Below are 13,924 nucleotides of genomic sequence, written 5' to 3'. Positions count from 1 at the left end.
GTGCGCCAATCGTGGATCGTCAGATTTGACAATCACTCCGGATTTACTAGTCTGCCCGAATTTACTAATCGACTCACATTTACGATATAAGATACTCGAATCCCCTATATTTCAACGAACACATGCGAGCGTAGTGGTTAGTGCACATGGCTCACCGTGGGGAAGTCGCGGGTTCAAGACGTGAGGTGCGAATTGCCCCGAATTTACAAGCCTACGTGAATCTACTTTTCTCCCCGAATTTACAAATGTGCATGTTACGGTCCGAATCACCTCAACCTTATGATCCCATTTGAAGTTGCCCGTGCGAGATAGTGTGGAGTCTCAGCCATGCAGCTTTTAACTCGATCTTCAAACATCGTTCCAGAAATGTCGCTCATGGTGTCTGCTACTTGTCCCTCTTTCTCTACCACCCGTTGCTTACTGCAGCGACAACCTCCCTTTCTACGCTCGGGCATTGCCGTGCTAACGGCCAAGTCGCCAAAGCGTCAAGCTCCCAGTTTTGCGATTCCTGAGGACAACGCCGCTGTCGAATCCCCTTCCGATCGTTCTTCGCCTCTTCCTCCTCCTCCTCCTCAGCAGGACAAAAAGATTCAAGGTATGTAGCCTCTTTTTTTTTGGTTGGTGGGGGGGGGGGGGGGGGGGGGGGGCTGCTGATTCTTCTGATTCTTACGTCTTTTCTTGATGGAAATCCTGACCTAGCCTGCTTGAGCTATTCATCTGAATCGCTCGATCAGTGAATATTTATTTGATAAATTTCGTACGCTTAATAGAATGCCTCTTAAGAGATGCGGACTACAGTTTATGGCCATGCAAGTACTGCGAAGAGATAAAGAGTGCCTTTTGGTCTTTCCTTCATTATCTCCTCCAACGCAAGATGCTTTTACAACACTGACCTGCTTGCTTGAGCTAGAAGATAATAAAGAGTGTGGTGGTAGCCTCGACCATACTAGTGGCGGTAGTAGTGCCACCAGTGATAATTCATTGGCCAATGACATTAGCATTTGCATCCACTATCCCCACTTGTACACACGATAAGTGCAACAACGTATGGGCTATCTTGGGTCGCACCTAAGAGTAGTCGATCCTAGCGTACACACGGGCACACACACACGGGGAGAGAGAGAGAGAGAGAGAGAGAGAGAGAGAGAGAGAGAGAGAGAGAGATGTGTGGGACAAAATCTTGTTTGCGACCTTTGTTGTAGATGCTTGGCATGTGCCATCCATTGAGGAAAAGGACTATTGTTTGGACCGATGACGTACCAGTTTTGTTCGGCTTGATTTGGACCGTCGACTTGGCTGCTACATGCTACAGCTTTTTGGGAGTCCCTACATGGATTATTTGTGGCCAAGTTGCTTTTGGAAGCACTCAATTGTTAAAGCACTTGCTTTTGGCAACCAAGAGCTATTAGGATGTGGCCTGCATGCTAATTGTAACCAGATTTTGTGAGTTAACAGAAGTTTACAAATAGTGGCAGAACGTCACTAACCCAAAGCTCATCAGGAGCATTTTTACAGTGCATAGACCTATTTTCCCTCTTTTAGCCAATTTTCACTTATTATTTTTAAGCAATTTTTGTTGGGAAATTGGGTAGGGTAATTTAGCAAGCCAGTATATAAGAAACCCTAGCACTAGCACTTTCTGGCACAAGAGGCAGCAGGAACACAGTGTTCAACAGGCACCTTCTTAGCAAGACCTTCCCCGGCAGCAAAACCTAGCATTTTCAGCCAATAGCAAGCCTAACGTTTTTCATCAACAAAGCCTTGGCGTTTTTGCATTGCAGATCAGCCCCGGAGACGGCAAGACACAGCAAATCCATAGCATTTTTGCATCAGCACAGAATCAGCCCTAGCGTTGGATCAGCAGGACCACTCAGCGTTTTGCAGATTCATCGCGACAAAACCACAAGTAGCATCAGCGTTTTCAGTTTTCAGCATCAAGACAATGTAGTAGAAGCCCCAAACCTCGTAGATCTCACCTTCCGCAGCAAATCCTTGCCGCATGGTCAAATCCACCGAAGTTTGGAGATTCAGCTCGGAAAACGCAGATTTCAGCATTTGCGTTTTCAGCGTGTCGTCCGTCGTCATCGCTGTCGTGACTGACATAGAGTCAGAATTCAATAGATAAAGATTTGCAGATTTCAGCCATTAGCGTTTTCAGATTTCAGCCCGTCTCGTCATCGTCCTCATCGTCGTCGACATCGTCGGCAAGTCCATAGCATTGTAGAGATTAGCAGTCAATAGTAGACCGCTCTCGCCATAGAGAGTGGGTCCTTCGGAGGAGGGTATGACAACATTCTGGTGTCGTATTCTTCTCTCTCTATCTCTAAGTCTTAGCACCTTCATTCGCAGTGTTCACCACTTTGTGTCCATTGCACTCTCTCACTAAAGGAACGGAAGGCAGAGCCTTTCGTAAGTAAAAGAAACCCTTGAGTCTTTCGTAGACCGCTCTCGCCATAGAGAGTGGGTCCTTCGGAGGAGGGTTTGACAACATTCTGGTGTCGTATTCTTCTCTCTCTATCTCTAAGTCTGAGCACCTTCATTCGCAGTGTTCACCACTTTGTTTGTGTCCATTGCACTCTCTCACTAAAGGAACGGAAGGCAGAGCCTTTCATAAGTAAAAGAAACCCTTGAGCACAGTTCGGAGCACTCATCTTGAGCAACGTCACTTCCGCTGCACCTTACATTGGTATCAGAGCTTTGACAGTGTTCTGTATCACTCATGGAAAGAACCACAAGAATTCTTTTTTGCTTGTTGCGGTTGCATGTATCCCAAGTCCTCTTGGTCGTGTCGATTCCTAATCGTGTTTTTGAAGAGTGATAGGAAACCCAAGAAAGAAGGGCTTGTCCAGTCTTCCCTTGATTCTCTTTTTACTCATTGAGAGCGGACCGTGCACTTAGTGGCCGGCCAATTGACGTGAGGTGGAAAAAAGCAACCTTGGTGTGAGCGCAAGGCCTCCAAGGGGTGCGTCCGCGGGAAAGAGAAGAGCTTGGGTTAGAGAAGATCCTTCTCTAACACAAATTGCAAGCTAAAGAAGAACCTCAAGAACCTCAAGACCCTCAAGAACCGAAGAACCTCAGACCCACAAGAACCCAAGTTCCTCGTGAACTTAAGAACCAAAGATCTCAGTGTATGGTCATCACCCGAAGCGAAATGGATACTTTGCATGAAGGTGATGATCATGAAGAAGGTGAAGAAGAATTTTCCCCACCAGGAGGTTTTTCCGACCCTCCCCCTTTCCATCTACGCCACGGTTTGCACCAAATCCTATGGAGGTTTCGGTCAAGTTGATGATGGAAGCAAATCGCGTTGCCTTGGAGCGCGAGCGCGAAGCACGTGAAGAAAGACGAGCGGCCTTGGAGGCAGAGCGTGAGATACAGAGAGACCTACACATGCAAGCGTTGGTTTGACAAGTTCTCACTTCGAAACCCGAGCCGGCCAAAGATGTTGGTAGTTCATCACGTGGCGCAAGCCGAGATTCGGGCTCTAACAACCCCGTCACATAGAAGATCACGTTCAGTAAGTATGATGGTAAGATGGATGCTACGATTATTCATTCTTGGTTGCATCAATTTAATGATTATTTTGCAACAACTAAGAAGACAGGAAATAGCAAGGTTTTGACGGCAGCCATGTACCTTGCCTGTGATGCCATTAATTGGTACCATGCATGGCAAGAGGCATAGTTGACCGTACACCTAGAGGAAGCCGAGGAAGGTACGCCCCTTTCCTTCAATTGGAACGACTTCCAAGACAAGCTCAAGGCGCAGTTTATGCCACCACAGTACCTAGCACGGTTGAAAGACGATTGGTGCGGTCTCAAGCAAAATGGTATGCTAGTTATGTCTTTCTCTAATCGTGTTTTGCAGCTCGGTACCCAATTGCGCAAATCGGATGATGAGCGCAAGGAGGCATTCCTTTATAGATTGGACGAGTATATCAAGTATAATGTCGAAGTACTCGATCTAATCGATCTCAACAAGGCTGTTGCGATTGCTTTCGCATAGGACATGAAGCACAATAAGGGAAAGCCTAAGAAAAACAAGACTTCTCCAAGTAGCACTCAGACTTCTCATAACGGTAAGAACGGTATTTCTTCTATCCAATCTTCCTTTAGTCTCTCAGAAAAAACACTCAAAATGAACCTAAGGGTAAAGCAATAACAATTGCTAAACCTAAACTCACTCCATATGAAAAGGCAGACCAAGGAATTTTAGGGATACATCACGTCGGAAGATTCATTGTCACATCAAGGGTCACATCAAAAGAACATGTCCTAAGCTTGACTGAATGAATTCAAAGAACCCACATAACCCACTTCCTCTGTCAATGCAATAAATGAGAACATGAGTGTGACCCAAGTTTCTCATGATCCTCCCATTGATGAGTCTCTCATTAAATGATATGGTCATGTGAAGGGTCAGCGTTTTGTCATATTGTTTGACCCAGGTAGTATGCATGATGTGATTAGTGACTCTCTTGTCGAAAGAGCCCGCTTGGAGGTTAGCAAGACATCTCCTTTCGAGGTGTCGGGCTTCACTCCCGGTATGGACTCTCTCATCACGCAAGAGTGCCTTGATGTTTTGTTCATTGTTCAACAAGCGTCTTTCCGCAGAAAATTTGTAGTCTCTCGAGACTCTTCCAGGATGTGATGTGCTTTTGGGCATTCCATGGTTTCGTGAGCATAACCCTCTCATTGATTGGGCGGAAAATACGTTCACTTTCAATGCCAAAAGTGACTCTCCCATTGTCATTCGTGGAGAGCAAGTTATTCATTCTTCATCTCTCATTTCTACTGTGCAGGCGAAGATTGAAAAGAAACAGGAGAAGGAGACTCTCTCAGTCTCTTCTTTTCCAAAGCACGATACACATGATTTGCATGATATGATAAGCATGATGAATTGCTTGATAATGATAAGCATGATGATTTGCATGATCAAGATGTGATTATTCACGATTATGATGATTTGTAGGATAAAGATGTGATTGTTCACAAGGATGATGGTTTAGTTGATACTTTTTCTAGTGAAGCTAACCTCATTGCAGATTCGATCAATCACGAAGAACCGATCTTGGCTCTCGAGTCGATGTCCAAGGAACCTCCACAGGAAGTATTATGTGTGTGCATGATTAGTCAGTACGCATTGTTCGAGTGTTTTATTTGTGATGGTTTCCTGTATTTTAGTCACTGTCCTATGTGATCCCTTTTCATAGGCATGCCATATTGCATGATGAACACGATTCACTCATGAATGAGCACGGATGTATGCGGCTTACGCATGAAAAGATGAAATGTTTGCACCCAAGGAATTCACATTCCATGTCGCTTCCTTTGCATGACACAGTATTCGAAAGAGCACAAGAAATATTGATCTTCAAGCATCGGCATTTTCATTGTGATTTGCCACAATTGATTGATTTAGATCAGAAAGACAAGTTTCGATTCCATTGTTGCACAATCTTTAAAGAAGACTAGAATTTTTCCAGTCACTATACATGGAATGGGTATGTTCATGTTTTTGTGTTGGAAGTGGTTTCAGGAATTTTCAGCTTCGGAGATTCTTGAAGAAGGTAGACGCATGACTATAGACGAAGTTGAAGCATTGAAGTAGCCACAAATGACTTTGTGTCGCTTTCGGCGTGGCCCAAAGAAGCAAGTGTTGCAGACCTTTATGAAGTTCAAGTAACGCATGACCCACGCATCAAAGTGGGCTGGCGAAGGGTCCTTTCCAGGATTTTAGACGTTGTTGGCGATCTCCCTCGACACCATACAGTTCGGTACCAGTACCTCACTTTGAAAAGGAGGGACAAGCTACATCATGACAAGGGTTCAATTCAGTTCAGTCAGCTTAGCTTAGGAAGTGTTCTGGCACTTTTGTGAGTCTGTTCGTAGACCGTGCATGTCCAGACACTTAAGAGTAGATGCATATCCTTTGGTTGCACACAACATGATCATCAGATTTTCATCAGATTCCATTAGGAGCATTTTTATAGTGCATAGATCTATTATCCCTATTTTAGCCAATTTTCACTTGTTATCTTTAAGTGACTTTTGTTGGGAAATTGGGTAGGACAATTTAGCAAGCTAGTATATAAGAAACCCTAGCGCTAGCACTTTCTGGCAAAAGAGACACTAGGAACATAGTGTTCAACGGGCACCTTCTCAGCAAGACCTTCCCCGGCAACAAAACCTAGCGTTTTCAGCCAACAACAAGCCTAGCATTTTTCATCAACAAAGCCTTGGCGTTTTTGCATTACAGATCAGCCCTGGCGACAGCAAGACACAACAGATCCATAGCGTTTTTGCATCAGCACAGAATCAGCCCTAGCATTTTGGATAAGCAGGACCACTCAACGTTTTGCAGATCATCGCGACAGAACCACAAGTAGCATCAGCGTTTTCAGTTTTCAGCATCAAGACACCGCAGTAGAAGCCCCAAACCTCGTAGATCTCACCTTCCCGCAGCAGATCCTCGCCGCACAGTCAGATTCACCGAAGTTTGCAGATTCAGCCCGAAAAACGCAGATTTCAGCATCTGCGTTTTCAGCGCGTCGTCGTCGCATCGCCGTCGTCATCGCCGTAGAGTCAGAATTCAGCAGATAAAGATTTGCAGATTTCAGCCATTAGCGTTTTCAAATTTCAACCCGTCTCGTCGTCGTCCTCATCGTCGTTGACATCGTCAGTAAGTCCATAGAATTGTAGAGATTTGTGCAATCAATAGTAGACCGCTCTCGCCATAGAGAGTGGGGCCTTCGAAGGAGGGTTTGACAACATTCTGGTGTCGTATTCTTCTCTCTCTATCTCTCAGTCTCAGCACCTCCATTCACAGTGTTCACCATTTTGTCTGTGTCCACTGCACTCTCTCACTAAAGGAACGGAAGGCTCTCCCTTCCGTAAGTAAAAGGAACCCTTGAGCACAGTTCGGAGCACTCATCTTGAGGAAAGTTCAACATTCACTTCCGCTGCACTTTACATTATCAGCTAGAGATTCACTAGCCAAGTACCAAGTAACGATCGTGTAAAATATACATTAAACGTTTGTATCTGCTGACAAGAACAATGAAAAACCTTCAAGCATTCAACAATGAAAGTACCCGCTAACAATTGAACAATAAAAGTGTACATACTACATAATAAAGAGTCAAAAGTGTGAACATAACATTGCTTCAAGTAGCCCACAACTGTTAATAAGGAGCGACCCACAATAGTGACAAATGTCAAAGACAAAATGGCTCCTAATAGAGCACACTAAATAAAAACACCCTGCTGAAATGTGTGAAAATGTATGGACCCTAGTCACTGCCATGAGGATGCCCAACTTACCCCCTCCACAAAAAAAAAAAAAAAAAACCTTAGTGTACAGTACGATTAGTCCGTGTACTCTACGATTAGTAAGGACGTGCCGTATAGTACGGATCAGCACGTACGGACTGGTCCAACCTTGAGAGCTTGTGTGGAGAGAGAGTAGAGGGGAGCTTGAAAGTTGAGAGGGTAGAGGAGGGAGAGAGTGGGTAGAGAGGAGACTCAAAGGTAGAGGAGAGAGAGAGTGCCAAGTGGGTAGAGAGGAGACTCAAAGGTAGAGCTTCGAGCCTTGAGCCTTGAGGAGAGGGTAGATTGTAGAGACGAAGCACCGAAGGTAGAGAGGAGAGGCTTGAGCAATGAGAACTTGAGGACCATTGAGGTTGAGAGCTTGAGACATATGTCAAAGTGACCCAAAGGGTGGCTTTTATAGCCACCAGGTTGCTTCAAACTTTCAACATCCAAAAAAAGAGCTGTTTGGCTGCCAACTGGCCGTTTGAAACGGCCCAAAATTCAATTCTTTAAAAAAAGACCGTTGACCGGTCGACCGTCCCCGTCCGGGTCCTCGGCCGTTTCAATCCGTCCCCGGACGTCTTGCATGCGTTCCCACTTGGAATCTCCTCACTCGTCCGTTCCCTACCGTCCCAGCCCGTCCCTATCCCGGTTTTGGTCGTCCCCCGTCCCCTCCGTCGCCGGTGACTATGATTCAAGGATGACAGCCAAAGTGCGAAGTTTGATGCTTTCTCCGAATTCAAGGATACGAATAAAGGACTCTCTTATCTGACAATTTGACATCATTGTCTTAAGAGGCTTCCAAGGGTCGAAAAGCAACATCCCATCTCAAGGTGAATGCACAGACATGGTTGCTGACTCTTTTATTGAATGGAAAAGCACCTCACAATCTGTAGTAATTGTTCTAAAATCTGTTCAGCCTGTTCCTTTCCGTTGGCACGTGGTGCCCGTCTCGTGACAGTGGTATCAGAGCTTCAGGTGTGTGGATAGACACTCACCACTGTGACCTTGACAAGTCATATCACTTGCTTACACAGGAGCATCTACATGGACTTAGGGATAGTATCTTGGATCTCTTCTTGGACATGTTCATTGCTTGGATCTACAGACTGGAGTGGGACTTTAGTGCTTTGGACTCTCTTGGAGAGTTTACCCGCGAGATGCGGGAGATCAGGCATCATTACGCGACTAGATCCGGAGTCACCCGGAGCTTGGCTTGGATGGTAGTGCAGTTGCTCTTCTACACTCCTGATCATTTGGATTGCTACCTTTAGAGTTACTTACGCTCACCCTCGGTAACCTTACAGCCGTGAGGGTTTGAGAACCGTCTGGTGTCGTATCCTCTCTCTCTCTCTCTCTCTCTCTCTCTCTCTCATTCTCAACACTCTCATTCACAGTAGTATTCACTTTTTTTGTGATCATTGCACTTGCACTCTCTCTGTAAGAACGGAAGGCTCTCCCTTCCGTAAGTAAAAGGAACCCTTGAGCATAGTTTGGAGTACTCATCCTGAGCACTATCAACATTCACTTCCGTTGCACCTTACACAGGTTGACATGTGTATGAAAAGGTTGATCAAGTACTTCAAAAGATCCAAAATATATGAATCACCTGAAGAGTTACTTGCCTGATTGATGCACTCTAGACATGTCAATTGCAGGTTGACATGTGTTTGAAAAGGTTAATCAAGTACTCCAAAGACCCATGTATGAATCACCTAAAGAATTACTTGCTCGACAAGATGCACTCTGGATGGTGAGAGGCCGTCGATTCTCCCCTCAAGACGGTAATGAAACAGAAAGCAAAGCCGAGCGCAGAAAAGCAGAAACTGTACTTGCAGAAAGAGTTTGACCAAGCTCTTAAAAAGAAGAACCTACCAAATGATGAAAAGCTTAAAGCACTATTGGAAGAAGAAGAATTCGATGGATTTCCTTGGTTATTTGGGCCGGAAGGACTTTCGAGATGGTGTCCAAATCTAAGAAGCGTGTTTGTTTCGAGGACGACCAAGGTTTTTTTTCATCTTCAAAGAGTTTCGACAGAATGCTAGCTTTTGAACCAGATGCTTTTGGGGTTAATGCTTTTCATGTGAATTGCTTTTAGAAGGATTGGGGCCTTTAAATCTGAATGGTTGGCTCTCTCTAGCGGGAGCAAATGCAGAGTAGAGCCACCGGTGCTGTCCTGTGTTGAAGCAATATAAAGAAATACCAAAAGGGGTGCCATTGTTTGGGACTAGTGCTTTCTTGGGGTGGAACTCTGCCACTCCGTGTCTCTGTGTCGTGCACGAATCTCTTTCAGTTCAGTTGTTTTGAAGCGTCTAAAGTTTGATCAGTTTGGTCTTTTCCATTTGCACGTTGTGCCTTCTCGTTACGCGTCACATGTGCTGCCTGCGACGGTTTCTTCCCTTTCGTTGTTTTCTTATGCAAGTATTTTTCTTTGTTTCTCATGGTTTCTGTATGTTAGCTTGCTTAATTGGATGCGCCTTATTTCTTTTGTGTGTGATGCTTGTGCTTGTGGATCTGCATGTGCTTGTGGTGAGTGCGTTTTGCATCACTGCTTGTGGTTGAGGTGTGTGTGTGTATGTTTGCCTGTTTTGCCTGCGTATTGCTTGTTCTTTTTTGTTTTTTGTCTTGATGGGTGATATAGGTTTGGAATTGGTTTGATGGGTGTGGGCTGGTGGGTGGGTTGGGTTGTTCCCGCCTTGCCTTCAAATTTTCACCATACACTTCTTTTGCTTGTAGGTTGAAGAATGTCATAGCCTTATTGATCATTGCCAGGATGGCTAGAGGCTATCTCTCTCTCGGATTTTTTGGTGCAGAGTCTTCTTGCGACGGTGATGTCTCTTTTGCTAGGATGTGCGGTTGTATACGGCCTTGGAGATCTGGAGTTGGCTATCGAAGATTCTTTGGTGGAGTTTTTGGCCTCTTCTCGACATTAGGGTGGCCTGTTTTTGCTTCATCTCTATGCTACTTTCTTCCCTCACTCCCTTGCTCCTAGCTTTTGTTGTATCACCCATCTTTTGTAACTTTTCATCATTGGTAGTTTTTCCCCTATGGTTTGTAATCATTGAATATCTCAGGGGTTTTTTCACTATTAGATCCCTTATGTGTGTATGCCTACTGGCTGATATAATGCCTTTGGGTTTGTAAGTTTGATTACGTAATACAAAAGGGGGAGAGAGAGAGAGAGAGAGAGAGAGAGAGAGAGAGAGAGAGAGAGAGAGAGAGAGATGGAATGAAATGAAATGTTATATTAACGTCTTCAAAAGGCCAAAGTGACCTATGAGACCAGAAAGTTACAATAAGTCAGAGTAACAAGATGACAGAATGACAATGACAAAATAAAATACTATGGAATCCTAAACTGCTAGGTGTGAACTAAGCAGCTAAACATCTAGCTGGGATGGCTAGATCACAAGAGATCCATCATCGGTCGCTGGTGGATCTCATCAATCTCCTCCATGGTCAGTAGTCTGACCGGGTGTCGTGTATGTTGAGCCAAAGTGATCCGAATCCGCTGATGCAGCCTCCGTCGATGCTGTGTAGTAATCTGGCAAGCGTCTCAACCACTAGTGGGGGGGCAGCTAGCTCTGCTCGTACAATAGCACGTGGTACTGAAGCCTTGGCTCTAATGAGCTGCGAGATCATAGAGACCAGAGGCTTCTCCATGTCCACCCATCCATCACTGCGGCATGTCCTCCGGTGATGATCCAGTGAAGGTCCCCAAATCTCAGCTCCATAAAGCAATGTAGAAGCCACCAAAGTGTCAAAGAGCCAGAGCTTCGTCCGAGGCTCGTGAAACTGAACCTATAAACACATCCTTTCCAATCTACCCAATGCTGCATGGGCTCTGGTCAATCTAGTCTCTGCTACCCTCCTCAATGAAAATGCTGGTCCACTAAAAACCACTCCAAGGTAAGTGTAAGCATTTGTATACTCCACCTTCTCCTGGCCGTATGTGAATGCGGGCGCTGACCTCGTGATCCACTGTGGGGTGGTATTAAATACCATGACCTTGGTTTTACCAAGGTTGATGGACAAACCACTTTCCTGGGCAAACCTATGCAAAGCATCCAAGTGATGTTGCATCCCCTCTGGAGAGTAGGAGATCAACACAATATCATCAGCATATAACAATAGTGGAATCCATGTCCCTGCCAGCTGTGCACCTCTATCACCATCTCTCTCAATGTAGTCAGAAACCTCATCCACATACATACCAAATAGAGTAGGAGAGAGCGGGCAGCCCTGCTTCACCCCAATAGTGGAGTAAACCGGTCTGGATAGACCCTCTGGGGTGCGTACATGCCCCACTATTGACCTGTATAATGCCATGACTCCCCAAATGAGCTCTGTGGGTACTCCCATCTGCTGTAATCTACGCATCAATCTAGCTCTGGGCACTGTGTCAAATGCTTTGCGGAAATCCACAAAGCTACAATGGATCCGTCTCCCATGCGATCTGCCCTCCTCATTGATGGCTCTGATTGTCAAGATATGGTCAAGAGTAGAAAAACCCCTCCTGAAACCTGCTTGCCCGCGGCTGCGCGTATCCCCTCCCTCTCTGCCCATCTACTCAGTTGCTGCTCAAGATTAGATGCTTACAACCGTGCCAATGTGTGTCCAATCATGATACTGCGATAGTTCCCAGGTTCCATAGGGTCTCCCGACTTGAAGATAGATACAACAAAAGATATGCTCCAAGTATCAGGCAAGCCCTCACACATGGCACGGTTAAATATAATTGCTAGAAGCTCTGCTAGTAAATCTCTGGAATGCGTGAAATGCTCAACCACTAAGCCATCATGATCATATGCTCTCCCAATCCTCATCTTGTCAATGGCCTTCCTTACCATCTCAGCGGTGAAAAAAGCACATGTGTGTGGGCATGGATCAGGGGGGTCGGGAAGGGGGGGCTGCTCAGGAACTGTGTACAGAGATGATGCATACTGGCCCAGGCCTCTGTAGAAGTGATGGCAGGGGGGGGGGGGGGGGGGGGGGAGTGCTCATGAAAGAGCCGCCATGCCTCACGTGAGTCCTGACTCAAGAATAGCTGGTATAGATCCTACTCTAGGCGAGCCAAAAATGCCTCTTCTTCTGCCGCACTAGGCGTCCGAAGTCAATCTGTGACTGTCTGTGAGTGATGTCCCCCAAAAGCACCTCCCTTTGAAGTCTAGCTCTAGTGTCCTGGCATTCCTCATCATACCAACTGTTCTGGGGCATGCTCCCCGAACGGCGTCTCTGCTCAGGCTAGGTATGTGGGTATGCCTTTGCTGCTGCATCATGTAGTGTCTGTGTCAGTATAGTAGTAAGCTCCTCCAGAGGTCGCCGTGGCTCCTCTGTGCACAGGCGTCTGTAGATCCCATCTATGTATACAGAGTCCGTCTCCCGCGTGAAGGTGTAGCGAGTAGGGGCTGCTGTCCGTAGCCTGTGTGCTACACTAAACTGGAAAGAGATGTTCAACGACACAAGAGCATGGTCCACTGCCACACCAACAGGTCTGGGTCCAACCGTGAGATCCTGGATACTAGAGATGAGGCTCGGCTGTGCCATGACATAATCCACTTTGCTGGCTCCATGTCTGTGTGGAAAGCATGTAAAACCCCCCGCAGTGGGAAATCTCTGTAGGCCATTCAAGATGGCCAATCCATGTGCAGTCCCCATGTCTATCAAGTGTCGTCCATACTCAGTGTGTTCTCCATTCTGTGATAGTTTGGATAGGCCAGTCTCTGCAACATCCAACTCTCTCAGCATCTCCTCTAAAGTATCATAAAATACTGTCTGATGATGGGTAGTCCTAGCATTGAAACTCCCTAGAATAATGATGTCACCATCTCTAGAGAACTCTTATATGTCATCATCCAAAATAGAGAAGGGGGACTGTCCTCTGAGTGGTGCATAAATTGACGTACTCGGGGGAAAGTAGCAAATAGCAATGTAAAGATATCTGTGTATCTCTGCTCTCAATCTCACCCACATGTACCTAGCTTGCTCATCCCTGCAGGCTATATGTATCAATGGCTGCAACTCCTCCCTGAATAACACTGCCACTCCTCCTGAGCCCTGCCCTCTGTGCTCTGATCGCATCTCCTATCTATAGGCTGTCTCCCATCTATATCCACTAATGTGAGTCATAGATTGCCCCGGGGCCTGATGTGTCTCAGAGTAGAAGATGATTTCTCTTCCCGTAAAACTATCCTCAAAAGCACCCACATCAAGGTGCATAGATCCATTACAATTCAAGGTGGCAACTTTGAGTGTGGTCCCATAGGTCTCGCACCGTCATGTGGAGCGCCGCTCTACAATCACCACCCGGCCATCTCTATAGAAGGCCGTCTTTCCCTTCTCCCTTGCCGCTTGAATCTTTGGCATTACCTCTCTCATATGCGCAAGCTATGTGAGAGTGAGGTCATCTCCAAGGAATATGCCCGTTTTCTTTAGTGTAGGGCGCTTCTTCAAGAAGTCCTTCTTTGCCTCCATGGATGGGAAACGGATGATTAAAGTTCTCCCTTTTGAAGTCTCCCCATTGCCTTGTGTCTTCTTCCCTACCCTCCATGCCTTTGTATGAGTAGCCTCACTACCCATCATGCGGAGAAGTTCTTCAACTTCCCCTTCCACAT

General features: G+C 46.0%; 1 protein-coding gene across 1 annotated transcript in view; it reads left to right on the top strand.

Moving 5' to 3' along the window:
• Positions 1 to 296: 296 nt before the first annotated feature.
• Positions 297 to 13,924, top strand: part of LOC147418669 (uncharacterized) — a 28,420-nt gene continuing 14,792 nt past the window's right edge. Inside the window, exon 1 of the mRNA XM_086505421.1 lies at positions 297 to 595. Within this exon, the coding sequence (XP_086361547.1) occupies positions 328 to 595 (268 nt within the window). The 5' untranslated portion in view covers positions 297 to 327. The remainder of the gene's footprint in view (positions 596 to 13,924) is intronic.

The sequence above is a fragment of the Adiantum capillus-veneris genome, chromosome 29, assembly GCF_014529385.1.
Source record: "Adiantum capillus-veneris isolate H3 chromosome 29, ASM1452938v2, whole genome shotgun sequence".
Taxonomy (NCBI): domain Eukaryota; kingdom Viridiplantae; phylum Streptophyta; class Polypodiopsida; order Polypodiales; family Pteridaceae; genus Adiantum; species Adiantum capillus-veneris.
The sequence above is the reverse complement of the archived record's forward strand: the minus strand, read 5'-3'. Positions and strand labels throughout refer to the sequence as shown.